The 26,720-nt window shown below is 42.8% G+C and overlaps 1 protein-coding gene across 1 annotated transcript in view; it reads left to right on the top strand.

Annotated features, from left to right (window-relative positions):
• The window catches only part of Gnl3l (G protein nucleolar 3 like), a 50,982-nt gene extending 34,862 nt beyond the window's left edge, over nucleotides 1-16,120 (top strand). Inside the window, exons 10-16 of the mRNA XM_042684899.1 lie at nucleotides 102-189; nucleotides 656-830; nucleotides 1,971-2,113; nucleotides 2,621-2,757; nucleotides 4,883-5,010; nucleotides 10,190-10,412; nucleotides 14,348-16,120. Of these exons, the coding sequence (XP_042540833.1) occupies nucleotides 102-189; nucleotides 656-830; nucleotides 1,971-2,113; nucleotides 2,621-2,757; nucleotides 4,883-5,010; nucleotides 10,190-10,412; nucleotides 14,348-14,430 (977 nt within the window). The 3' untranslated portion in view covers nucleotides 14,431-16,120. The remainder of the gene's footprint in view (nucleotides 1-101; nucleotides 190-655; nucleotides 831-1,970; nucleotides 2,114-2,620; nucleotides 2,758-4,882; nucleotides 5,011-10,189; nucleotides 10,413-14,347) is intronic.
• The last annotated feature ends 10,600 nt before the right edge of the window (nucleotides 16,121-26,720 follow it).

Genomic DNA, 26,720 nt, shown 5'->3' with positions numbered 1-26,720 from the left:
CTGACCTGGTCACTGCCGTTGCCAGGACCTCCCTCACACAGGCAGGCCTGAATGTTCCTGAGGGTTCTTTCTGTCCTGAGCCATCTGCTGCTACTTTGTAGGCCTTCCCAATGTTGGCAAAAGCAGTCTGATCAATAGTCTGAAGCGCAGCCGTGCATGCAGTGTGGGAGCTGTTCCTGGGATCACCAAGTAAGCACCTGCCTGTTCTTCCACTCTATAACGACTTCGTGTTACTGCTATTCCCAAATCCCATGCCTTCAATCTCCTGTCCATATCCTAGTTTTGGATATGGGCATTCATGGTGAGTTCTTAGGTGAGTTCCTGGCTCCCTGATGGGTGCTTTCTCATTAGCTGCTTGAAGCCTCCTAACCACTGCAAGCTTAGATTCCTCATGAATAGCTTGTATAGCCCAGATGAAGCAGTTGACAACCAGAGAATCAGAAACTTGCCCTAAATCCTGCATCTCAGTCTGCAGTGGCAGAAGTTAGCTCTTAGGATCAGTTGGAGGTTTGAAAGGTTGTAAAACCTATTGTTCCTATATCTTTCTATCTCACCTCTAAGTTTCCCACCCCAACTCCTCTGCCTTCCCTCAACCTACCTACAACCAATCTTTGGGACTTGATGCCAGACACAGCCAAACTACCTTTTACCCCAGATTTATGCAGGAGGTTCACCTGGACAAGTTCATCAGACTGCTGGATGCTCCAGGCATCGTCCCAGGACCCAACTCAGAGGTGGGCACCATCCTGCGCAATTGCATCCAGGTGCAGAAGCTGGCCGACCCTGTGACTCCAGTGGAAACCATCCTGCAGCGCTGCAACCTGGAGGAGGTACACAGAAGAGCTTCTGGTGTACCCCCAATCTCTCTTTTTTTGTCTGGGGCTTGAACTCAAGGCCTGGGTACTGTCCTGGAGCTTTTGGGCTCAAAGCTAGTGCTCTAACACTTGAGCCCAGCTCTACTTCTGGCATTTTTTTGCTGGTTAATTCAAGACACGAGTTTTAAGGACTTCCCTGCCTGGGATGGCTTCAAATTGTGATCTTTAGATCTCAGCCTCCTGAGTAGATAGACTACAAGCATGAGCCATTGGCACCTAACTGAACCTCCAACCTTTTTTCTTTTTACAAGTCATCGGGCTTGAATTCATTCAGGGCCTGGGCACTTTCCCCGAGCTTCTTTTGCTCAAGGCTAGCACTCTACCATTTGAGCCACAGTGCCACTTACAGCTTTTTCTGTTTATATGGTACTGAGGAATCAAATCCAGGGCTTCATGCATGCTAGGCAAGCACTCTACCACCGAGCCACATTCCCACCTTCTGAACCTCCAATCTTAACTGCTCCCCTGGCACTCCACTTTTTTTCTTTTCCCCTTTTTGGTGGTTGAACTCAAGGGCCTCATCCCTGCTGCACAAGTGCTCTACCACTTGAGCCCTGTCTGTACTCTTTTGCTTTTAGTTTTTTCGCGTAGGGTCTTTTGCCCAGGTTGATGTTGCATTGGCAGGCTACCTCTGTCTCCTGAGTAACTGGGATTACATATATGTACCACCATGCTCAGCTTCTTTTTCAGCTTTTTTTTTTTTTTGGTCAGTCATAGCTAGGCTTGAACTCTGGGCCTGAGTGCTGTCCCTGCGCTCTTCAGCTCATGGCTAGCAGTCTGCCACTTGAGCCACAGCCCTACTTCCGGTTTTCTGGTGGTTTATTGGACATAAGAGTTACATGGCCTTTCCTGCCCCGGCTGGCTTTGAACATGATCCTTAGATTTCAGCCTCTTGAGTAGCTAGGATTATAGGTGTGAGCCACCAGCACCTGGCTCAGCTTCTTTTTGAGGTAGAGTTTCTCTAACTTTGCTGTTCTGGATTTGAATCATGATCCTCCATTGTCTACTACCTGAGTAGTTGGGAATACAGGTGTGTGTCATCATGCTTACCAGCACTCTGCTCTTCAGTGTGACTTCTCACCTTCCTTTCACCAGATCTCCAACCATTATGGAGTCTCAGGATTCCAAACCACTGAGCACTTTCTGACTGCTGTGGCCCACCGTTTGGGGAAGAAGAAGAAGGGAGGCATATACAGTCAGGAACAGGCAGCTAAAGCTGTCCTTGCTGACTGGGTGAGGTGAGGAGTAGCTAAACATGAGGCTTGTTGGGAGTCTGCCTATTATGGCTCATCTGTGTTCATTGTAGCTCAAAGTGTAACCTGATTTTCTGAGTCCCAGGGTAGGGGACAGAATTATGGCATGTTTTGCTCTGGATTTTATGCCCAGTGCCATCTGGGTTTTCTTTTTTTTTGTCGGTTGTGGGGCTTGAACTCTGGGCTTGGGCCCTGTCCCTGCGCTCTTCAGCTCAAGGAGAGTGCTCTACTGCTTGAGCCACAGCACCACTTCCCATTTTATTGGTTTATTGGAGATAAGAGTCTCACGGACTTTCCTGCCTGGGCTGGCTTTGAACTGAGATCCTCAGATCTCAGCCTCCTGAGTAGCTAGGATTACAGCCATGAGCCACTGGCGCCAGCTTGGGTTTTCTTATCTGTCTGGTTTTTGGCTTGCAAACCTATTCTCTTTTTGATTGGTCATTTGTTCTCTCAATGACCTCACCACAAATCTCCCCTCCTCTTCCAATGCAGTGGGAAGATCAGTTTCTATATACCACCACCACCCACTCACACTCTGCCTGCCCATCTCAGTGCTGAGATTGTTAAGGAGATGACTGAAGTCTTTGACATTGAGGATACTGAACATGCCAATGAAGACACCATGGAATGTAAGTATGGGTGGGTGGAGGAACTTGCTTTTGTTTTAGACCTGATAATAGAGCCCACTTTTTTTTTTATTTTAATTTAATTTTATTTGTGAACATACTGTACAGAGGGGTTACAATTACATGGGCAGGATAATTCGTACATTTCTTACCAAGCATTGCAGCCTCCTCCTTTGTTTACCCTTCACCTCCCTTCCCAGCCTCCCCCCTCCCCCCCCAATCCCAATCCTTCTTCTTCCCCCCCTTCCCCCCTAGAGCCCACTTTTTTATCTCCCCTTTCTTGAGCTTTTTATTAGACTAACTAATTCAAAGCTTAATTTAGGGGCTGGGAAGGTGGCTCAGTGGTAGAGCGCTTGCCTTGCATGCAAGAGGCCTTGGGTTTGATTCCTCAGTACCACATAAGCAAAAAGCCGGAAGTGGCGCTGTGGCTCAAGTGGTAGAGTGCTAGCCTTGAGCTGAAGAGCTGAGGGACAGCACCCAGGCCCAGAGTTCAGGCCCCACGACCGGACCCAAAAAAAAAAAAAGCTTAATTTAATTTCCTTCAAGATAGAGAATTCTAATTTGGGCCATGGGGTTATTTGTTCATGGGATTACTTGATGGTTGTGAGCTTTTGGTAAATAAGAAGGAATTGGTAAATATCTGGTATGGCTTAAGGTGCTCCAGAAAGAGGAGCCTCCATCACTGTTTCTGTCTCAAAAAACAAGCAAATAGCCAACCACCAGTGGTTCCTATCTGTGATCTTAGCTGCTCAGGAGGATGAGATCTGAGAATTGTGGTTTGCAGCCAGCCCAGCTGCTTATCTCCATTTAACTAGCAAAAATAAGCTGGAAGTGGAACAGCTGTGGCTCAAGTGGTCGAGTGCTAACCTTGAGAAAAAAGAGCTTAGCAACAGCATCCAGGCCCTGATTTCAAGCCCCAGCACTGATGGGGGAGCACACACAGACACACACAAAACCAAGCAAGGAAAAATATTCTCTCTACTGTTGTCCTAGACTTTCAGAGCTATTTCAAATGTATTCCTAGATTTTCCTTCATGTTAATTTTTTGTGTGTGCCAGTTTGATGGCTTGAACCCAGACCCTAAGCACTGTCCCTTAGATTTTCCACTCAAAGCTGGCGCTTTACCACTTGAGCCACATCTCCTCCACTCTCACAGATTGTCCTTTTTATTCCCATTGGTCAAAAGATATATAAATAGCCAGGCTCCGGTGGCTCACACCTATAATCCTAGCTACTCAAGAGGCTGAGATCTTAAGATCATGGTTCAAAGTCAGCATGGGCAGGAAAGTCTGTGATACTTTTTTTTGGTCTCTCTCTCTCTCTCTCTCTCTCTCTCTCTCTCTCTTTCTTTACCAGTCCTAGTGCTTTAGCTCAGAGCCTGAGCACTGTCCCTGAGCCTCTTTGTGCTCAATTAGCACTCTACCATTTGAAGCATTTCCAGCTTTTTCTGAGTAGTTTATTGGAGATTAGAATTTCATGGATTTTTCTGCCTGGGCTGGCTTTGAATTGTGATCCTTAGATCTCAGCCTCCTGAGTAGTTAGGATTACAGGCATGATCCTCTGGCACCTGATCCCTTGCTGAATTCTAATTTCTGCTTCTGTCTGGTGGACAGTTGAGAGGAGTTGAGCTCAGATTCTACAGATGATGCTCCAAGCTACTGGATATAAAGAGAAGAGTGGCTCCATCACTGCGAATTGCTTTTTTGACTCTGTGTTGGTCCTGGGGTTTGAGCTTTTCTGCTCAAGGCTAGCACTCTGTTGCTTGAGACACAGTTCCATTTCCAGCTTTTTGGTGGCTAATTGGCAATAAATGTCTCATAGACTTTCCTGCCCAGGCTGGCTTTGAACTGTAATCCTAAAATCTCAGCCTCCTGCATAGCTAAGATTATAGGCATGAGCCACTGGCACTTGACCAAACCCATGCTTTTAATCCTTTGTCATGTAACCTTGAAGCAAGAACAAAAGTCCCCCCCACACACATGTAGCCCATATGACTTCTCTCATATGTCTTCCTTTTTGCTGAGACATGACTGATTAGGGTATTGCAGCAGGGAGGAGTCAGCTTCCTGACAAAGTGTTGTGTTAAAGGCTTGGACACCAGAGAACAATGGTGTTGCTTGTGTTACAGGTTTGGCCACTGGAGAATCCGATGAGCTGTTGGGTGATATAGACCCACTTGAAATGGATGTCAAGTGGCTTCATTCTCCAATGGTGAAAATAGCAGATGCTATTGAAAATAAAACCACTGTTTATAAGGTACCTGTTTGCTTCTTCTTGGCAGCCCTTTCCTGTACTCAGGGTTCTAGAAAGAAGTCGGTCCCTTCCACTTTACCCCCACCAGGAGTGATTAGTTCCCATACTCCTTGCTAGCTTCTGGGTGGTTGAATATATCTTTTGTCAAATAATGGCAGGTCCAAGGAGGATCTTTTAGTTTAGCAGCTTCCCAGCCCTGGTTCTGGCCCATAGAACCAGTATCAGTCTAGTCATGTTCAAGTTCCAGATAACTTATCCTTTTCCTGACTGGTATGCAAGACTCCATATTATTAGTCACTAAGTCCTGTGGCTTCTCCCTCCTGAATCTCTTGAGAAGCTGTCATATGTGTGTGTGGGTGTGTGTACACGTGTGTACGTACTGGTCCTAGGATGTGAACTCAAGGCCTGGGTGCTTTCCCTGAACTGTTTTTTGCTTAAGGCTAGTGAGTGCTCTACCACTTGAGCCACAGCTCCACTTCTGGCTTTTTGGTAGTTAATTGGAGATCTTAAGGACTTTTCCTGCCCACTTTGGCTTCAAACTTTGATCCTCAGATCTCAGCTTCCTGAGTGGCTAGGATTACCTCAAGAAACTGTAATTTTCTTATCAACCATACCATTACCACAATCCTAGGATGAGCTTCCAGTACGCAGCTCACCTGGACAACTTGTCCCATGTTTTCTGATGACTGGGATTCGAACTCAGGGCCTCATACTTCCTATGGAGGTGCTCAACCAATTAATCCATGCCTCCAGTATTTTTTTGCTTTATTTTTCTGGTAGGATCTTGTGGGTTTTTTTCTTTTTGTTGGGGCTGGTATTTGACTGCAATTCTCCTATCTCTATTTCCTGTGTAGCTGAGATTATAGCCATATACCACTATGCCTGGCTTGGTTTTTTTTGTTTTGTTTTATTTTGGGTCTGGTCATGGGGCCTGAACTCTGGGCCTGGGTGCTGTCCCTCAGCTCTTCAGCTCAAGGCTAGCACTCTACCACTTGAGTCACAGCACCACTTCCAGCTTTTTTTTTTTGCTTATGTGGTGCTGTGGAATCAAACCCAGGGCCTCATGCATGCAAGGCAAGAGCTCTACCACTGAGCCACCTTCCCAGCCCCTGGCTTGTTTTTTGAGATAGGAGTCTCATTAACTTTTTGCTTGGTCTGGTTTAGAACCACATTCATCCTGGTCTGTACCTCTCAAGGAATTCAGATTACGGTCATGAGCCTGAGCCAAACTGTGCCCAGCTATCCCATAGAGTCTTTTTTTGGTATCAGTACTATGACTTGTATTCAGGGTCTTGAGCTCTTGCTCAACTTTTTTGCTCATGGCTAGCACTCTAGTACTTGAGTCAAGTCTCCGTTATGATATTTTGCTGGTTAATTAGAGATATTTAGAGTGTGCCTGGACTGACTTGAACTCTGATCTTCCAGTGACTTACTCAGCCTCCTGATTAGCTAGGATTATAGGTATAAACCACTGGCATCCAGCTTGTCCCAGGTTTGTTTGTTTTTTTGCCGGTGGTGGGGCCAGAACTCTGGGCCTAGGCACTGTCCCTCAGCTCTTTAGCTCAAGGCTAGCACTCTACCACTTGAGCCACAGCACCACTTCTGGCTTTTTGTGCTTATGTGGTGCTGAGGAATCAAACCCAGGGCCTCATGCATGCAAGGCAAGCACTCTACCACTGAGCCACCTTCCCAGCCCCCCATAATTTCTTTTTTGTGTGCCAGTCCTGGGTCTTGAACTCAGGGCCTGGGTACTGTCCCTGAGTTTTTGTGCTCAAGGCTAGCACTCTACCACTTGAGCCACAGCTCTACTTTTAGCTTTTTGTTTTTTAATTAGAGAGAAGAAACTCATGGACTTAACTTTTCTTGGCTAGCTTTGAACCATGATCTTTATATGTCAGCCTCTTGAGTAGCTAGAATTATAGCCTTGAGCCGCCAGTGCCAAGCATGCCTATTTATTTTTAAATAAACATTTCAAAAGGACTAATGAGTATACAGTGAAAATGTAAATCTCCCTCTACTTCTGTCTCCCAACTACTCTGTTCTCTTTCACTATTTGCAGACATTTGGATGTACTTTGGAGTGATATTGTGGACATTTAAACATAACATCCCTGTTTATATAAACACATAAGCAGCTGCAGAAAAAATGTTGAGTATTTTTTTTGAATGGGACCTGCTAGAATGGAATCCAAGGACTTGAACCTTTTATTTCATTTTAGTTTTTATTTATTTATTTATTTTTTTGTTGGTCGTGGGGCTTGAACTCTGGGCTTGGGTGCTGTCCTTGCGCTCTTCAGCTCAAGGCGAGCGCTCTACCACTTGAGCCATAGCACCACTTCCGGTTTTCTAGTGGTTTATTAGAGATAAGAGTCTCACAGACTTTCCCGTGTGGGCTGGCCTTGAACCTCTATCCTCAGATCTCAGCTTCCTGAGTAGCTAGGATTACAGGCATGAGCCACCGGCGCCCGGCTCATTTTAGTTTTTTGAAGGTATAATTTTTCCAGCTTTTTATTCCTTTAACATCTTAATAAAAGATTGCCCCAGATTTTTAAATAGACGTTTGAAAATATAGCTTTATATTATTGTTTTTGTTTTGTGTGCTCACATCTTTGCTTTCTTTTTCCACTCAAAGTTGACATTCTACCACTTGAGCCCCCAGGTCTACTTCTGCCTTTTTTCTGGTTAATTGGAGAGGGGAGTCTTGCAGACTTTTCTTCCTAGGTTGACAGATCCTCAGATCTCAGCCTCATGAGTAGCTAGGAATACAGGTTTTATTTACCTTATCTGGCTTAGTGTTATATTGTTGTTGTTGTCTTGGGCACTATCTCTGAGCTTTCGTGCTCAAAGCTAGGGCTATGCCACTTGAGCCATAGCTCTACTTCTGGATTTTTGTGGTTGATTAGAGATAAAAGTGTCATGGATTTTTCTGTCTGGCATGGCTTTGAACCGTTATCCTCAGATCTCAGCCTCTTGAATAGCTAGGATTATAGGCACGAGCCACTGGCACCCACTGAACTATTTTTTAAATGCATTTTTTAAAAGCCTGACAAGTAATTTCTTTATTTTTTGCACATACTGCAGTTTGAACACAAGGCCTCACAATCTTGCTTACATCTTTCACTTTGCCACTTTAGCTATGCTCTGATCTAGATGGGAGTCTCATAGACTAATGTCCCAGGCTAGTTTGGAAATGTGTTCCTTCAGGTCTTATCCTCTTGACTAGTTAGGATTGCAAATATGAGTCACCAGTTCCCAGCGCAGGTAAATATTTTAATTAAATTAGCAGCAGGCTATTCAAATTGTTCCACATTTTATTTCACCTACAAATTCATCTTGGAGATTATTCTGTGTGATTACTTGAAGAGTTGTCCTTTGTTTTTGGTGGCTAGATAATATCTGGGATTGTTTCCTAAGCTAGGAAGAGAGAAGGTCAAGCTTGTATATTAGAACAATTACTCAGAAGAAAGGTACTGGAACGGGGGCAGGGAGTCCAGGAAGGAAACTGGCCTCTACTCAGTCCTTAAAAGAAGATAGTCATTGAACTTGGGCAGTGGCAAGAATTATATTATTCCTGTCCTTATATAGTTTTGGAGATTTCCCTATTGCTTAAAGAGAAACCCCATTTAAAGTTATCTTCAAAGCGAATATTTTTACTGAGCCCATATTTCTCAGAAACATGTAAGTAGTTCTCTTTTTTTACTACAAGTTCCTGGCTCTTTCCAGGGCCCTCAGCAAGGCCACCACATGATACAACTCCAAGAGACTTTATTTAGGTTTCCTGTCTTGTGAATGGTGCCGCTGCCACCAACTACAGAGTTGTAGCTTTGCTCTGACCCACCTACCTTGCATGCCTTTTCCCTTCTCTAGTATAGTAGGTGGTCTGGAAGCAGACTTCTTGGGTTCTAATTTATTTCACAGCTGGCTTAGCTATGTGATCACACATATCTTGTTTATCATAGCATTGTGTGTGTGTGTGTGTGTGTGTGTGTGTGTGCGCGCGTGCGCGCGCACATGTGTGCTGATACTGGGGCTTTAACTTAGAGACTGGGTGCTATCCCTTAGCTTTTTTTTTCCCATTCAAAGTTAGTGCTCTGCCACTTGATCCACACCACCACTTCTGGCCTTCTGCTGGTTTATTGGAGACAAGAATCTTAGAGACTTTCCTACCCCAGCTGGCTTTGAGCCATGATCTTCAGATTTCCCTGAGCCATGATCTTCAGATTTCAGTCACTAGAATTACATCTATGAACCACTGGTGCTTAGCCTGTCATATCATCCTTAGAAGAATTAAATTAATACATGTGTACAAAGGAGTTTATACAGTCACATTATGCTTAGCAATAGGGATTTTGATCTGAGAGATGAATTGTTAGATGATTTTGTTGCTGTATCAATATCCTAGAGTATACTTACACAAAATAAGACAAGTTATAGAAGGCAGTATCTTTCATGATACTGCCATGTAGTTCATTGTTGCCTGAATCATGTTTATGTGGTACATGTCAGTATATATGTACCTGTGGGTGTATATGCTTAGAGAATAATAAGCTTTCTGTATTTTTCCAGTGTTTAGTCAGGTGTACCTGTCTCTATCAGTGGTATGTTGACCACCACCATCGCCTCTAGCCTCTCAGTCACCAATTCTTTGTAATGGGCAGACAACATACATCTGATTTGTGAGATAGATTGCTATATACTCCTTGTCTAGATTGCTTCCTGAACATGAAGCTGAGTCTGGCTCATTTCTCTGTCTCCAGCATTACCCCACCCAGGGCTGAGCATAAAATAGGTGTCAAGTGGAGCTGTTGCTCAAGTGGTAGAGTGCTAGCCTGAGCACAAAAGCTCAGGGACAGCACCTAGGCCCTGAGTTGAAGCCCCAGTACCTGCACCCCTAAAGACCTTAAAGCAAAGAGTCATTATAATACCAATTATCATTAATAGAGTCATCCTCCTTTTAAGTTGTATTCTTGCAGAACCCGTGTCAACTACCCATGATCCACCTCATTTGATGAGTGGCAGATTCAGACTGAGGCTACCTAAGCAGCTGGAGAGCCCAAATTGAAACTGAGTTTTCAATGGCCCCAGGACTTTTCTTCCTACCAAAGCCTGTCCATGCCTCTCTGTAGAAGTTTTTGGAGATTTTCTAGAGGTCAGGATTTCAACATTATATTCTTCCTCCCCAGATTGGTGACCTCACTGGCTATTGTACCAATCCAAACCGTCATCAGATAGGATGGGCTAAACGTAATGTGGACCAGTATGGCACCAGGAACAATGGTGTGATACACGTACGCTCAGTGGACCGCCGCCCAATGCTACAGAGAATCATGGAGACAGACCCTCTGCAACAGGGCCAGGCTCTGGCATCTGCCCTGAAGAATAAGAAGAAAATGCAGAAGCGTACAGGTGGGATTACGTGACCCCCCCCTGTGCCTGTCTGGGTTTGGATTAGAGGGCTCCTCAGTGAGCATCTATGTGTCCAATTCCATGCTAGGGATGGGTTAGAAGGCTCAATTACTCACACCAGGCTCTCAAGCTGTAGATTTCATCAAAATCATGTAAAGAGTTTGTTGAGTATCAGATTTCAAGGACCAAGTATGTAGCTCAGTGGTAAGAGGACCCTTCATAATATCAGTGAGGACATAGCAGTATATTTTAAAATTAATAACTCTATAAAATACAAAAATCACAGCAAAAACCCTATGAATTTCTGGAGACCACAGTTGGATAACCACAGGCCTAGTCTATATATAGTATAGTGACAGCCAGGTGCTGGTGGCTCACGCCTGTAATCCTACCTACTCAGGAGACTGAGATCTGAGGATCGCAGTTCAAAGCCAGCCCTGGCAGGAAAGTCCATGAAACTCTTTTTTTTTTTTTTTTGGGTCCGGTCGTGGGGCCTGAACTCTGGGCCTGGGCGCTGTCCCTCAGCTCTTCAGCTCAAGGCTAGCACTCTACCACTTGAGCCACAGCGCCACTTCCGGCTTTTTTCTTTTTGCTTATGTGGTGCTGAGGAATCGAACCCAGGGCCTCGAGCATGCAAGGCAAGCGCTCTACCACTGAGCCAACTTCCCAGCCCTCCATGAAACTCTTATCTCCAATAAACCACCAGAAAACCGGAAGTGGTGCTATAGCTCAAGTGGTAGAGCGCTAGCTAGCCTTGAGCTGAAGAGCTGAGGGACAGCGCTCAGGCCTAGAGTTTAAGCCCCATGACCGACCAAAAAAAAAAATAATAGTGTCACTTATCCGGTGATTTCTATGTGTTAGGTAGTTTGCAGGCTATGTATAACTTTTTTTTGCCCCAGTCCTGGGGCTTGATCTCAGGGACTGGGCGATATTCCTGGGCCTTTTTGTTCAAGGCTAGTGTTATGCTACTTGAACCACAGCTTCATTTCTGGCTTTTTGGTGGCTAATTGGAGATAAGAGTCTCACAGACTCTGCTGCCCAGGCTGGCTTCATGCAGCATATAATGAGCCCTCCATATCTGTTGCTTCTGTACTCATACACTCTACCAACAGTAAATTAAAAATATTTGAGAAAAGGATCCAGGTGACAGTGGCTCATGCCTATGATCATAGCTACTCAGGAGTTCAGAGGATCTTATTTCAAAGCCACCTTGGGCAGAAAAGTCTTATGAGATTCTTACCTCCAGTTAATCAACCAAAAGCCACAAGTGGAGGTTTGGCTCTAGTGGTAGAGTCAGCCTTGAGTGCAAAAGCTAAAGGGGAAGTCCCTGGCCCTTAGTACAGGTGTTAGCACCAACAAAAAGGAAAATTGAAAAAGATTACTTGGTACTGAACACATATAGACTCTGCTTGTTTTCATGGTTCCCCAAACAACACAATATGACAACTATTTACATTGTATTAGGTATTTAAGTAACCTTGAGGTGAATACAGGAGAACACAAGTAGGTATATGCAAATACTACACCATTGTATACTAAATCAGTGGACTTATTTTTCCCCAAATATCCCATGGATTCCGAAGGCTAACTGTATGTATCTTCACTCATTGTTATATTCAGTGTTATACTCATTTTGGTCAGTGAGTAAACAGGCATGCAGGTGGTAAGTCATATATTCCAAGATTGCAGGCATTAAGCCACATATTCATATTAGTATTTGATGGCAGACAAAATGCAAACCTAGGTAGGGTTGATTGATCCTGTAAGCTTTATTTGTGTTTTTTTGTTTGTTTGTTTTGGTGTTGTGCTACAATTTGAACTCAGGGCCTCGCAGTGTCCCTGAGCTTTTTCAGTGCAGGGCTAGAGCTCTACCAATTGAGCCACAGCACCACTTCCAGCTTTTTGGTGATTAATTGAGGATAAGGGTCTTGTAGATTTTCTTGCCCCAGCTGGCTTCAAACTGTCATCCTTAGATCTTAGCCTCCTGAGTAGCTAGGATTATAGGTGGGATCCCTGCTAGTCCCTTAGCTTTTTCACTCAAGTCTGGTGTTCTACCAATTTAACTACACTTCCAATTCTGGCTTTTTGGTGGTTAGTTGGAGATAAGAATGTCTTGGGAGTTTCCGCTTAGGCTAGCTTCAAACCAGGATTCCTTGATCTCATCCCCCTCAGTAGCTAGGATTATAGGCATGGTCCATTGACACCTGGCTAGCCCTATTCTTTTAATTAGGCCATATTTCATAATCAAGCATTCACTTATGGCCATAAGTCTCAGGAATCCAGAGATGAATTGCCCTTGAACTCCTAGTCTCTTGTTAGGAAGTAGAATGGAGATAAAAGACATTGATAGGTCCCATGATCACTCTGAAACATAGCAAGCACTGTGAGGGACTTTAACTCACAGTGGTGAGTGGTGGTTGGGTGGAAGTAATCATAGGCTTCCTGGTGGAAGTGAAGACTCAGAATCCTAATGAACAGGAGGTGTGTCTGTAGGATGGGAGGTTTGAATGGTGATCAGGGAGCCTCCAAGCTGGTACTACTGAGCTGCAACTTTTGTTATGAAAGGTTTGAGGTGTAATGGTGGAGTGCTAAGTTTATATAATAGAGGGAAAATGCTGTTACTGAGTGCTGGTGGCTCACACCTATAATCCTAGCTACTCAGGAGGCTGAGATTTGAGGATTGAGTTCAAAGCCATCCTGGGCAGACAAACCCAAGAGACTCATCTACTTATCCAGCAAAAAGTCAGAACTGGAGGTGTGGCTCCACCAGTGTAACATCAGGATTAAGCAGAAAATTTAAGCAAGAACATGATGCCCTGAGTTCAAGCCCCTGTAGTCACATGCGTGTGTGTGTGTGTGTGTGTGTGTGTGCGTGCGCGTGCGTGCGCGCGCACGCAGGCACGCATACACACACACAAAAACTGCTGGGTTTTTCTGTTGTTATTTGGAAGACAGAAAAATACTTCAAGCCTCATAGTATGAAACCCTGACATAGAAGCTCTGATGGAGTGATACTTCACAGAGAAATGGATGTTCCTGTGAGGTTGGACTGTGGTTTGTTTGTTTGTTTTTGTCGGTCGTGGGGCCTGAACTCAGGGCTTGAGTGCTGTCCCAGTGCTCTTCAGCTCAAGGAGATTTTTAAAAAATTATTTTTATTGTCAAGGTTATGCACAGAGTGTTTACAGCTATATAAGTAAGGTGATAAGTACATTTCTTGTTGAACTTGTTACGCCCTCTGAGATTCTTTTTCTCAAGGCTAGTGCTCTGCTACTTGATCCGCAGCACTATTTCCAGCTTTTTCTGAGTAGTTTATTAGAGATACTATCATGGACTTCCCTGCCCAGACTGGCTTTAAACTTCACATCCTGAGATCTCAGCCTCCTGAGTAGCTAGGATTACAGACTCCAGCCACCCGTGCCTTGCCAGTTTTGTCTTTTTGTTGATTAATTAGCTATAAGAATCTCATGACTGGGGCTGGGAAGGTGGTTCAGTGGTACAGCGCTTGCCTTGCATGCCTGAGGCCCTGGGCTTGATTCCTCAGCACCACATAAGCAAAAAGAAAAAAGCCGGAAGTGGCGCTGTGGCTCAAGTGGTAGAGCGCTAGCCTTGAGCTGAAGAGCTGAGGGGCAGCGCCCAAGCCCAGAGTTCAGGCCCCATGACCGGACCGCAAGAAAGAAAAATAAAAAAGAATCTCATGACTTACCTGTTCCAGCTGGCTTTCAACCATGATCCTCTGCAGATCTCAGCCTCCTAAGTAGCAAGAATTACAGGAGAAATCCACAAGGACATAGCTAACAGTTGTTTTATTAAGTAATAAATATTTTAGGAGTATTTGAGCCATGTTGTGCAAGCGAAGCCAGATACAGACCAGCTGTGACAGGCCTTCTACTGGCAAGCCAGTCACCAAAAGATTGCCTGTATTTCTTCCTCTGCAGATAAAATCGCCAGCAAGCTGTCTGATTCTATGATGACAGCCCTCGACCTTTCTGGGAATGGTGATGACAGTGCTGGAGATTGATCTGATGATGTTCCTCCCCTCCTCTCCAAACTTGGATTCCTGTGGGATGGGAGATAATTGGTTCTCCTAGAAGTACCTGTATATTGAAAGAATACCTTTATACCCTTTATCTCCTCCCCGCATGGTTCCCTCCTTTCTCTCTGGTAAAAAGAGTCCCAAGGGACTAGAGCTGCCAAATCCAATACCCTGTATTTAATCCCTACTCTTTTCCAAGAGGCATTAAATATCAACAGAAACTAGGTGCCAACAATATATTTCCCATCTCCTATCCCAGGGTCTCAACTCTGTAGTTTGAACTGATATGAGGGCTTACTTCCCACCAAACGGTGTTGGACAGCTGAATATACAAGTAACTAGAGGTTAGACTGCTGGTTGTCCTGGACATCCCCAGAAGAAGGGTGATTTTTTTTTTTTTTTACCATTCCACAAGGGATTTGAACAGGAAGTAATTCCTTGAGTTGGCTCTCAGCCATTTATCTTGTTCCTAAGTCTACAGGTCTCACCTGGGTGATAAGTGGGGATTAGGTGCATCAGTGATGAATCTTCTGTCTCTGGAAGGGTCTGGAGAGTGGTGAAGTGTTATAGACCTTACTTTGTTGTTGTTGTTGTTGACAAGAAAAAGGCACCTATTGGTGGGACACTGGATGCCTTAAGAACAAGTCCAATCTTGTCACTTGTGTACTTTTGGAGGAATCACTTTAATTCAAGTGATTCACTTGGCCACACTTTTGTGTGACCTTGTCTCATGCAGTGCCATCTTTTGAATGCCATGATTCAAGAGGGTTCTGGTAACCTTTATTCAGAGTGGTCCTCAAGAAAGCTGCTACAGGTGGGAATGTATGAGCCAACTCTACCCCGTGCCTGGAAGCCACTCCATTACAGCATAATTAACACCTTTGGGGCATCCTTAACCCTATCAGGAAAGCACCTGGGACCCTGGGTTAGCTTTTTATCACTACAGCAAAATTCCTGATTGCCTACAGTGTTTTGGCCCTGTAGTAAGGTTTCATGTTGCAATAGGTACTTGTGGTAAAGCAAAACATCTCATGGTCAAGAAGCAAAAAAGGAAGAGGAGTTTGGGAGGGTGTCCCACAATCCCTTTGGAGAGGGTCTTCCATCAAGCCCCACCTGATGGGAGTTTCCTTTCCCTTCCAATGGCGCCACCCTGTGACCAACCTTTAACACGCAGGCTTTTGAGTAATAGGTGGGATCCACCCAAACAAGGCCACAGAGATGATTTCAGTGGTATTCCAAAAAAAACCTGTTTCTAATGGAGTTTTGGTTCATGTATACAGCTTCAGTTCCTGAAGTTCTACTTGAGCTGACACTTTGGAAGGAGGTGAATATTATATTACTTGTATTATTTGCCACCTTCTCCCAAATACCACAGGGAAATTGGAGTAGTGGATAAACCAGCCTTTGCCCTTGTCAGTCTCAAAGTCCCTACCCCCCTCATTTACATAGGAAGATACTAAAAGGGAGATTGTAATAAGTACTGAAAAGCCATTGGCTGTAGGGTATCCTGAGACCCCTTCTACATTCAGAGGTATCCACAGGAGATGATTATTGATTGAGCACAAACCACTGAGCTCTGAGAATCTATTATTTCCTTTATTGTTTGGTGTCACTATTGGGGCTTGAACACTGGGTCTGGGTGTTGTTCTTGAGCTTTTTTTTTTTTTTTGCTTAAGGCTAGCTTGTCACTTGTTCCACTTCTGCTTTTTTTTGGTGATTAATTGGATATAAGAATTTCATACACTTTGATACCAGGACTGGCTTTGAACTGTGATCTTTAGCTCTCAGCATCCTAAATAGCTAGGGTTACAGGTGTGGGCCACCAGTGGCTGGCTTCTAGTGCCTCCTTGAACCTTTGATAGAGCTCTGCCAGTAATAGATTATGTTCTGAATATTGACAAAATGCGTTTAGATTTGGAACCCAAGTGTAATTAAATTGAAATGCTGTATTTCCTGTGGGTGCGTTGTGCTGCCATCTTAACAAATGGACAAGGATCATTTATCTACAGTGTACCAGACTGTTATGGAGTCTTTTAAATACTTTGATCTTTTTTGGTTTAGAAAAACTAGTATCTTATAAAGCTGTGCTCCCAGAGTCTTCTTCAATGATGTCCAACTTATTTCACACTACCAGTGTCACATTATCAGTAGATAATAATCAGTAGATAAGAATGTCAGATGCCAGGCATTCTACCAATAACATATCAAGTTTTTTTTTCTTCTGTATTTCACTCTCTATCTTATGCTAGCCTTGAACCCATGGTCCTCTTGCCCCTTCCTCCCAAGTACTAGAGTTACAAGTATATGCTACCATTCCTGACTATATCTCAAGTTATTTTTCATTTTTACTCCAATGCTGACAATTGTACATACAAGACAGGCACTCCACCACCAATCTATGCTCCAGCTCTCATGTTTTTACTTATTTTTTTTGTGGCCTTAAGGCCAGTTCATTCCCAATTCCTGTTTGCTTACAAAGTATTTTCTCTTTAAAAAAAATATCAGACGTTACATACAGTAAAGATTACCCTTTAAGTCCTGTGAATTTGGAGACATGTGCAGAAGTATCCCACCATTGTCATTATACAGAATGTTTCCATCACCCCCTCAAACTCTGCATACTTTGGAGTCAGCTCCCACATCCCCCACCCCCAACCCTGCCCCAGTCCTCAGAATATATCCCTATGGTTTGGTTTTGGTGTGGATATTATATAAATAAAATCATGGGTAGGGTTGTTTTAGATCATTAAGTTTTTAATTGTTGATTTTTTTAAGGAATAAAGTCTTGAGTAACCTAGGCTGGCCTTAAACTTAGGAGTCTCCTGCCTCAGGCTCCCCAGTAGCTGAGACTACAGGCATGCAGCTGCAGGCAACTTCAAAACTTTTTTTTTTTTGGCATTACTGGGATTTGACCTTGACTCCTTGTGCTTGCTTAAGCAAAGGTGCCATGTGAGCCACATACCCCCAATACCATTGGCTTTGAAAACTTTTATTTTTAAGTTTGCATCTGAGTAAAATGTGTTGTGTGTAGCCTGTAAGCTTTGATAAATGTATTGAGTCGTGTTAACTACTAACACAAGAACGAAACAGTTCTTCAGCTTTCTCCCAACAGATTTCATTTCCTGCTACTTTATAGTCAAATCCAGTACCCTACACTCTGGCAATGTCTGGTTTGTTCTTGGACCTTAGCATTTGTGTTTTTAAAAATGTTGTGTAAGTGGAATCACACAGTACATAACTTTTTGGGATAACTTGCTGTGAATAATAGATTTGATGTTTATCCATGCTGTTAGGTGTATCAGTAGTTCTTATTTCTGAGCCTTGCTCTATAATGTGGATATACTAAACATTTATTCATTCCCAAGTTGGGGGACGTTTGGATTCTTTCCAGTTTGGGAGCACTGAATAAAACTACCATAAATGTTTTTGACTTTCTGTGTTTTCATTTTACTAGAGTAACTAGTGATGGATTGTTGAGATATATGCCCAATGTATTTTGAGAACCTGCTCAACTGTTTTCAAAGTGGCTATACCAGTTGGCCTATTTGTCCTAATATGACTGGCATATTTCACTTCAAAAGTTCATCTATATTGTAATGCGTGTCATAAATTCCTTTTTTAAAGGCTGAATAGTATTCTCTTGTAAGTATGTCATCTTTTTCAGCTTTCAAGGTATAAATTGACAAATAAAAACTACATATTCAAGGTGTACAGCGTGATGATTTATTTAAAGTTGTGGTGGGAAATAAACCCAAAACTTTATACATGCTAGGAAAGTATTATACACCTGAGACCCAGCCCTATCTTCAATTTGGTGTTTTGATATAGATTCATAACTTCCTAGAAACTATTGAAGTGTTTGCAAAGTTACTCTACCATTGGATGTACTCATCAGGGTATAAAAGTTTCAGTTCCACATTTCCAAGTTTTTTGTTTTTTGTCAGTTGTGGGGCTTGAACTCTAGGCCTAGGTACTGTCCTTCAGCGCTTCAGCTCAAGGCTAGCACTCTACCACTTGAGCCACAGCACCATTTCTGGTTTTCTGAGTGGTTTATTGGAGATAAGAGTCTTACAGTCTTTCCTGCCTGGGCTGGCTTTGAACCACGATTCTCAGATCTCAGCCTCCTGAGTAGCCAGGATTACAGGAGTGAGCCACTGGCGCCAGGCCTCAGTCTTACTTTTTTTTTTTTTTTTTTTTTTTGGTCATGGGGCCAGAACTCTGGGTCTGGGCGCTGTCCCTCAGCTTTCAGCTCAAGGCTAGCACTCTACCACCTGAGCCACAACACCACTTCTGGCTTTTTCTGCTTATGTGGTGCTGAGGAATTGAACCCAGGTCCTCATGCATGCAAGGCAAGCACTCTACCACTGAGCCACCTTCCCTGCCCTCAGCATTACTTTTTCGATGAAACTTTTTTCCCTATTGTATGTTCTTGCCAACTCAGTTAAAAATCCATTGGATGTAGACTTGTGGGTTTATTTGGAGACTTTCTATATTTTTTTCCATTTGTGTATGTTTACTTTTATGTCAGGAACATTGTTTTAATTACTACAATTTTGTAATGTGTTTTGAAATAAGGAAGTATGCTGCTTCTTACTTTACTTTTCTCAGTATTGATTTGACTCTTAGGGTCTTTTGTACCTAAATGAACCTTAGGATTTTTTTTTCTTTTTTCTTTTTTTTTTTTTTTTTGTGAAAAATGCCATTGGAAAGCTGGGCACTGGTGGCTCATGCCTATAATCTCAGCTACTCAGGAGACTTGATATCTATTTATTGTAGTTTGCTCAAAGTCCATGATACTTACTACACCTCCAATTAGCCACCAGCAAGCTGGAAGTGGAGCTGTGACTCAAGTAATAGAGGGCCATCCTTGAGTGAAAAAGCTAAAGGACAGCACCTAGGCCCTGAGTTTAAGCCACAGTACCAACACACACACACATGGATCATTGGAATTTTCATAGAGATTGCAATAAACCTGTATTTTTTCTGAGTTATTTAAAAATAGATGTCAAATTTTATAATGTTTTTCTGTATCTGTTGATATGATTTTTTTCTTTTATTTTGGTCCTGGGGCTTGAACTCAGAGTATGGGTGTTATCTCTGAGCTTTTGTGTTCAATGCTAGTGCTCTACTAGTTGAACCACAGCTCCACTTCTAGCTTTTTGGTGGTTAATTAGAGATAAGATGCTTCTGACTTTTGACTTTCTTGCCTGGGCTGGCTCTGAATTTCAATCCTCAAATCTCAGGCTCCTGAGTTGAGTTGCAAGGATTACAGATGTGAGACACTGGCACTGGCTGATAGGTTTGTTTGTTTGTTTGTTTATTTATTGCTGGTCCTAGAGCTTGAACTCTATCTCTGAGCTTTTTCACTCAAGGCTAGTGTACTACCACTTGAGCCAAGGCTCCACTTTTGGCTTTTTTGTGGTTATTCAATGATAAGGGTTTCATGTACTTTCCTGCCCAGGCTAACTTTGAACCATGATCCTCAGATCTTAGTTAGCCTCCTGAGAAGGTAGGATTAGAGATACGAGTCACCAGCACCCGACAATTCTATTTTTATTTAGACTTTCAAAGTGGTGGATTCCATTGACTGATAGGATTTTTTTTTGCCTGTCGTGGGGCTTGAACTCAGGGACTGGGTGCTGTCCTTAAGCCTCTTTGTGCTCAAGGCTAGTGCTCTGCCACTTGAGCCACAGCCCCATTTTCAGCTTTTTCTGAGTGGTTTTTGGAGATATGAGTCTCAGACTTTTCTGCTCAAGCTGGCTTTGAACCATGATCCTCAGATCTCAGCCTCCTGAGTAGCTCGGATTACAGGTGTAAGCCACTGATGCCCAGCTGACTGGTAAGGTATTATCATCCATGTAAGAATGCTTTAACTTGACTCTTCAAATTTTATTACTGTTATTACTTTGTATGTAAGGATATGGGTCTTGAACTCAGAGCATCGTCCTCTCAATTGGCATTTTCACTCAAGACAGGCACTCTGCCACTTGAATTGCACCCCTAGTCCCTTATTGTGTTTTTTATTAGACCCTTTCCAAAACAAGATAGATGTAACCATGTTTAACTGTGCATTCCTCCTGCTGTTTCCCTCTCTCAGATGGTGGAATATGTGATGGCTTGGACAAGCAGCCAGGGCTTCTATAGTAAGGATGACTTCATGCAGATTACCCTGGCCAGCTTGCCTTTGGGAGTGGACAGGCACTGGCAAGGCCCTGCCCTTTACCATTTTGCAATTGTGTCACAACAACGCTACTTTAAACACCTGAGCCAAACCTCAGTGTAGAGGGACAGACGAGGTCTCTACTGACCATGTCCTACTCCATCCTGTCATCCTCTTTCCCACCCCACACTCTAGAGCAGAACTTTCCAAATCCATCTGCACTTGTACATGTACACAGTTTTTTAGTTGTTTAAATCACAATTGGGAGCTGGGTGCTGCTGAGTAGATTACAATCTGGGGATTGCAGTTAAGCCAGCCAGGGCACACAAATCCTGTAGTCTCTTGCATCTGGTTGCCCAGTGCCTACTAAGTTCATGTTGGCATGAGGCTGGGAGGTCAGCCCTTTACCCATAATGCCTCATGATTACTCCATGGGATAGACAGAGGATACTGAGGCTCCAGGGTGTAAAATAACCCACTTGTCAGAGCCCAGGTCTGCCTGACATCCACTTGATCACTTGTGTTCTGTGCTACTGCACAGACATCTTCAGGATGGGGAGATATTATGGGAACTTTTAACAAACCTCCGGCCGGGGCTGGGAAGGTGGCTCAGTGGTAGAGCACTTGCTTTGCATGCTCGAGGCCCTGGGTTCGATTCCTCAGCACCACATAAGAAAAAAGCCGGAAGTGGCGCTGTGGCTCAAGTGGTAGAGTGCTAGCCTTGAGCTGAAGAGCTGAGGGACAGCACCCAGGCCCAGAGTTCAGGCCCCACGACCAGACCCCCCCCCCCAAAAAAAAGAAACCTCAGGCCGGCACGCCTGCTGGAAAAGATCAATGAAATCTCACATCTAATATTTGCCTTACTTGCTGCCTGACCAGAAGATGCTGCTGGCGGATCATGGAGGAATGAAGCTGTGGTTGGGTATTCCTCTGAGCCCTGAGGGTTCTGGGCCTTCCAAGTAGCTAGAACCATTGTGCCTGGCTTAGTTTAAGGTGTGTGTGTGTGGGGGGGGGGGGGTGCGCACGCACATGCACATGTGCGAGCATGTCAGTACTGGGGCTTGAACTCAGGGTCTTATACTTTCCTTTAGCTTTTGTGTTCAAGGCTAGTGCTTTACCACTTGAGTCACACCTCCACTTCCAGCTTTTTATTGATTAATTAGAGATTAGAGTCCCCTGGATTTCTCTGTCTAGCCTGACTTCAAACTGCAATCCTAATATCTAGCCTCCTGAATAGCTAGGATCACAGGCATGAGCCACTGGTGCCCGAAAAGTTGTAGGTTTTTAAAATAGATGCTCTTTTATCAACTTGTAGAACCATCCCTTTATTTTTTGTGCTGTTTCTGGAGTTGAATTCTGGAGTTGAACCCAGAGCCTGGGTACTGTTGTGGGTTTTTTTTTGTTTTTTTGCTCCAGGCTAGCTAGCGCTCTACCACTTGAACCACAACCCCACTTCCAGCTTTTTGGTGGTTAATCAGAGCTTTGAACTATGATCTCCAGAACTCAGCCTCCTGAGTAACTAGGATTACAGACATGAGACAACAGCACCCAGCTTCCTCTCCTCTATTTCTATTTGCTGAGCCTTTTTGTTTCAAAACAATAGTCATGAATGGGCACTGATTTCTTTCAGCTTATCCTGTTTATCATCAGTTGATATTATAATGTGGGTTTTTAGTCTGTTAATATAGTGAATTACTTTTTTGGGTGCCAGTCTTGGGGCTTGAACTTAGACTAGTGCTCTATCACTTGAGCCACAGCTTTACTTCTGGCTTTTTGGTGACTAATTGGAGATAAGAGTCTCAAGGACTTCCTGCCCATTGATTTCCAACCATGATCCTCAGATCTCAGCCTCCTGAATAGCTAAGATTACAAGCATCCGGCTACATTTCTTTTTTTTGAATTTTCTCTGCATTGCCAAGATAAACTTAATGTGAAACTTTATTTGTTGTACATATTGTTGGGTTTAGTTAAGGAGAAGCAAGATAGCTATGTAGTAATGTCTTTGATGAAGTGAGTGGGAGTTTGGGGAATTAGGTGTTGGGTGGAATTAGTGGCAGTGTTATCCTTAGGATTACAATTTGGTAACTATAGTAACAAAGGTGGCAGAGACAAGTGTAAATAGGCAGATATAGTGAGAAACTGAGTACTTTCTTCTGATGGCTCCTAGTTTTGATGTGTTAAACTAGTCTAATCTAAAGCATAGGAAAGGTAGAGAAGGATGACAAGAATGCCAAGTCTGGGGACTCCATCTTTCTTTAGTTGGGGACTTTGGCCAGCCACTTAATGTGCTGGAGTAGAGGAATTTGATATGATCACAGATGGAGTTTAGATTTAATTTGGTAGACAGGATTGCTGACAGGCATGTGCCTAAATATGGAGGAAGTTGAGATCTTAAGTTTGTGGTTCAAAGCCAGCTCAAGCAGACAAATAATGAAATTCTTATCTCCAATTAATCAGCAAAAAGCCAGAAGTGGAGGTATGCTCAAGTAGCATACCTTGACTGAAAAAGCCAAGTGAGAGTGTGTAGCCCTGAATTCAAGCCCCAGTATAAGCACACATACACAAAAAATGAAAACAAGAAGTTTTTATTGGCAGAGCCTTATTTGAAAAGAGTTGGCAGCTTTGTGGCTGAGGCAACAAGATAACTTTATTCATGAATTCATTTATTTACTTTTTTTGTGCCAGTGCTGGGGATTGAACTCAGGGCCTGGGTGCTGTCCCTTAGCTTTTTTGCTCAAGGGTGTTGGGCCACCACTTTAGCCACAGCTGTGGCTTTTGGTGATTAGTTGAAAATATGAATTTGTCCAGAAATGGCTTAGACCACAGTCATCAGATCTCAGCTTTCTGAGTAGTTAGGATTACAGGTATGAGCCACCAACTGGTGTTTGGCTTATTTTCTTATTCAAGAAATATTAAGAGATTGGTAGTGGCCCATTGGGGGTCAGGGCCTGAGTGAAGGTGGCTGCAGAATGGGCTGGCAGCACAGCAAGCACTGGGGCCCAGTCAAAAAAGTAATAGTGACTAGTGGCGTAGTGGACACTGAGGCCTCATTGGGGAGGGGTGGAGCAGGGTAGCATGCTAGTTGTTTTAGGAAATTGCTTACATACAAGGGGGCTGGACAAATAAGAAAATGTTTTGAGGATAATAAATTCTGGATTTCTCATTGTCAGGGAAGGGAGTTACAAATGTGGAAAGCATTAAAAGAGTGGTATGTAATTTATTAATACAAAATAGTATGAACTCATGATTTTACATATGTATGTATATGCTTATATATAAGTATAAATGTGAGGTTATGTTTAGGACTACAGACACACATCTACCTATCCTATTTGTCTGTCTATGTATGTATGTATGTTTGTATGAATGTATGTATCTCTATCTATATATCTATATATCTATCTACTTATCTACCAACGTACCTCCAGTCTCTATCTACTGAAGGAGTCTGGGATCAAGCAACACCCAGAAGTAATGTAGACACCCTGTACTCAGTTTTGCTTTCTCAACTGCATTATCCAATTGTTCACTAAAAGGAAATGGGATCATTGGGAATATAGTTCATTCTAGGGCTATTGTTGAGAAAAATACAAGGTGAAGCTCTTTTTTTTCTTAGCAGGATTTTTAAACTCAAGACACAACTAGCGGAAGATAGACTAGACTCATAAACTCTGTAAGACCTCTTCCATACTACTTGTCTCTTGGGATTCACACCTTTGAGTGATCCCTCCTTTTTAAGTGTGAGAAGCTCCTATAATTTTGTTTCTAATCTGTAGAATATGGTAACTGTAATAAAGATGTTACTTCCATCATTACATTCACTTACCTCACCTTCTGTCTTGTTGGTTGCTGTCTCTGGAGATGCTTCTTTTTGGTTTGCTGAATTAAGTGGCTTTGTTGGAAAAGCCTGTGCCACAAGTAACTGTGTGTAACCTCTAAGAACTACACATGGCTTCTAAGAACTAAAGGTGGCTTCTTGTCAAGATCCAGAAAGAAGTTTGGATTCCCAGCTCTACTGACACAAGAAAACAAAGTCTGCCTGTGATTTAGTGAGCTGGGAAGTGACCTTTTCCCATCTTGCTTCCACATGAGAAGGCAGCCCAGCTGACACATTTCTTCAGCCTTGTGAAATCCTAAGCAGAAGATACATGTGAACTGTTCCTGGGCTTTTGTTTTTCAGAAATGAATAATAAATGTGTGTTATTTTAGGTCACTCAGTTTGTGATAATTATTTTTATTTTTGAAAATTATTATCTTTAAATAGTTGTACAAAGGAACTTCCATTAAACCAAGCAGTTTATGATTACAGTATATCTCAATCAATGTCACCACTTTCAATGTTCTTATCTATCCCTTCTCTACCCACCCCTTCCCTCACTCAAAACAAGACTAGAGGGGTTGGAGGCATGGTTTAGTTGGTAGAGCACTAGCCAATGAACAAAAGTGTCAGGTATAGAGTTTGAGTCTGGGCCTCAGAACCAAAACAAACAAAACTAGAGCATCTTGTCCTACTAGAAAATGAAGAGGAGCTAAAATGATGATTGATAAGGTATGAAAGAAGAACACCAGAGCCAGGGCGCGTGCGTGCGTGCGTGCGTGCGTGTGTGTGTGTGTGTGTGTGTGTGTGTGCTGGTACTGGGGTTTGAATGGCCTGGGTGATGTCCCTTAGCTTTTTCACTCAAGGCTGGCATTCTGCCACTGGAACCACAACTTCACTTCGGGCTTTTTGGTGCTTAATTAGAGATAGAAGTCTAACAGACTCTTCTGCCTCATCTATGAACTGTGATCCTCCAATATCAGCCTCCTCAGTAGCTAAGATTATAGGCATAAATCACCAGCACACAGCACCATAGTCATTTTGAAGAGGCTGTCACAAGCCAAATATAGGATAATGAGAATCAAATAAGTAATAATAAGTACTGTAAGCTAGAATAAAGTGGGAAATTTTGAGTTCACATGTATATAATAACCCAATAAATAAAATGGAAAGACAGAAAACTCTTCTTTATAGTACCAAGACAGATAATTAGTGTAGGTGAAATAATAATAGAGTTAGAAAATATTCATTTTTCAGCTGGGTGCCACTGGCTCATGCTAAGCTCTGAGGATCATGGTTCAAAGAGGGCCCAGACTGAAAAGTCTATCTCCAATTAACCACTCAAAAACTGGAAGTGGATCTGTGTCTCAAAATGGTAGTGCACTATCCTTGAGCAGAAAGAGCTCAGGGAGATCACCCAGTCCCTGAGTTCAAGTCCCACAATCAACCAAAAAAAAAGACAAAATATTTATTTTTCAACCAAAATAGTAATAATTGTTTCTGAAAAAAAACACAATTGCTAAAACCAGTGATTGAGGGGTAAATATGAATTTGCTTAGTCTCAAAGTATATTGCCATAAACTAATTAATTACAAATGTTAAAGAATAACTTTATGGTAAAATATATGGAAGCTACTACCAAGTAATTAAACTTAATGGTATCAGTAATTAGACATATTGGCATCAAATATTTGTATATTGGCATTATACACAATTAGATGTATGATATATCTAATTGACATCATATATGAAATTGTATGTCTATGCACATGATGCCTATAGATAGATATAGTATATTGAATTGCATATTTCATACACAATTACATATTGCCATCATATACTTCCAAATATGATTCATTGTGAAGGTTGTGATAATACTTCTATAGTCTGTCAAATACACATTACCTGTATTTAATCATGTAGATGAATCAAACTTCAACCTTTTACCATATGCTACTATATATGTAAATATATTGATTTATTATTATTATTATTATTTTGTTGGTACTAGGGCTTGAACCAGCACCAAGCAGGTCCTTGAGCTGTTCCTGAGCTTTTTTGTTCAAGGCTAGCACTCTACCACCTTGAGCCACAGCACCACTTCTGGTTTTCTGAGTGGTTTATTGGAGATAAGAGTCTCACAGTCTTTCCTGCTTGGGCTGGCTTCAAACTGTGATCCTCAGATCTCAGCCTCCTGAGTAGCTAGGATTACAAGTGTGATTACAGGTGTGAACCATCAATTCCTGGCTAAGGCTATTATATTTGATTGTTGATGAAACCTAAATGATCTCTCTGGAT

Source organism: Dipodomys spectabilis, unplaced genomic scaffold, assembly GCF_019054845.1.
Source record: "Dipodomys spectabilis isolate Male_0828 unplaced genomic scaffold, ASM1905484v1 ptg000091l, whole genome shotgun sequence".
NCBI lineage: Eukaryota > Metazoa > Chordata > Mammalia > Rodentia > Heteromyidae > Dipodomys > Dipodomys spectabilis.
This window is presented reverse-complemented; position numbering and strand designations above follow the sequence as displayed.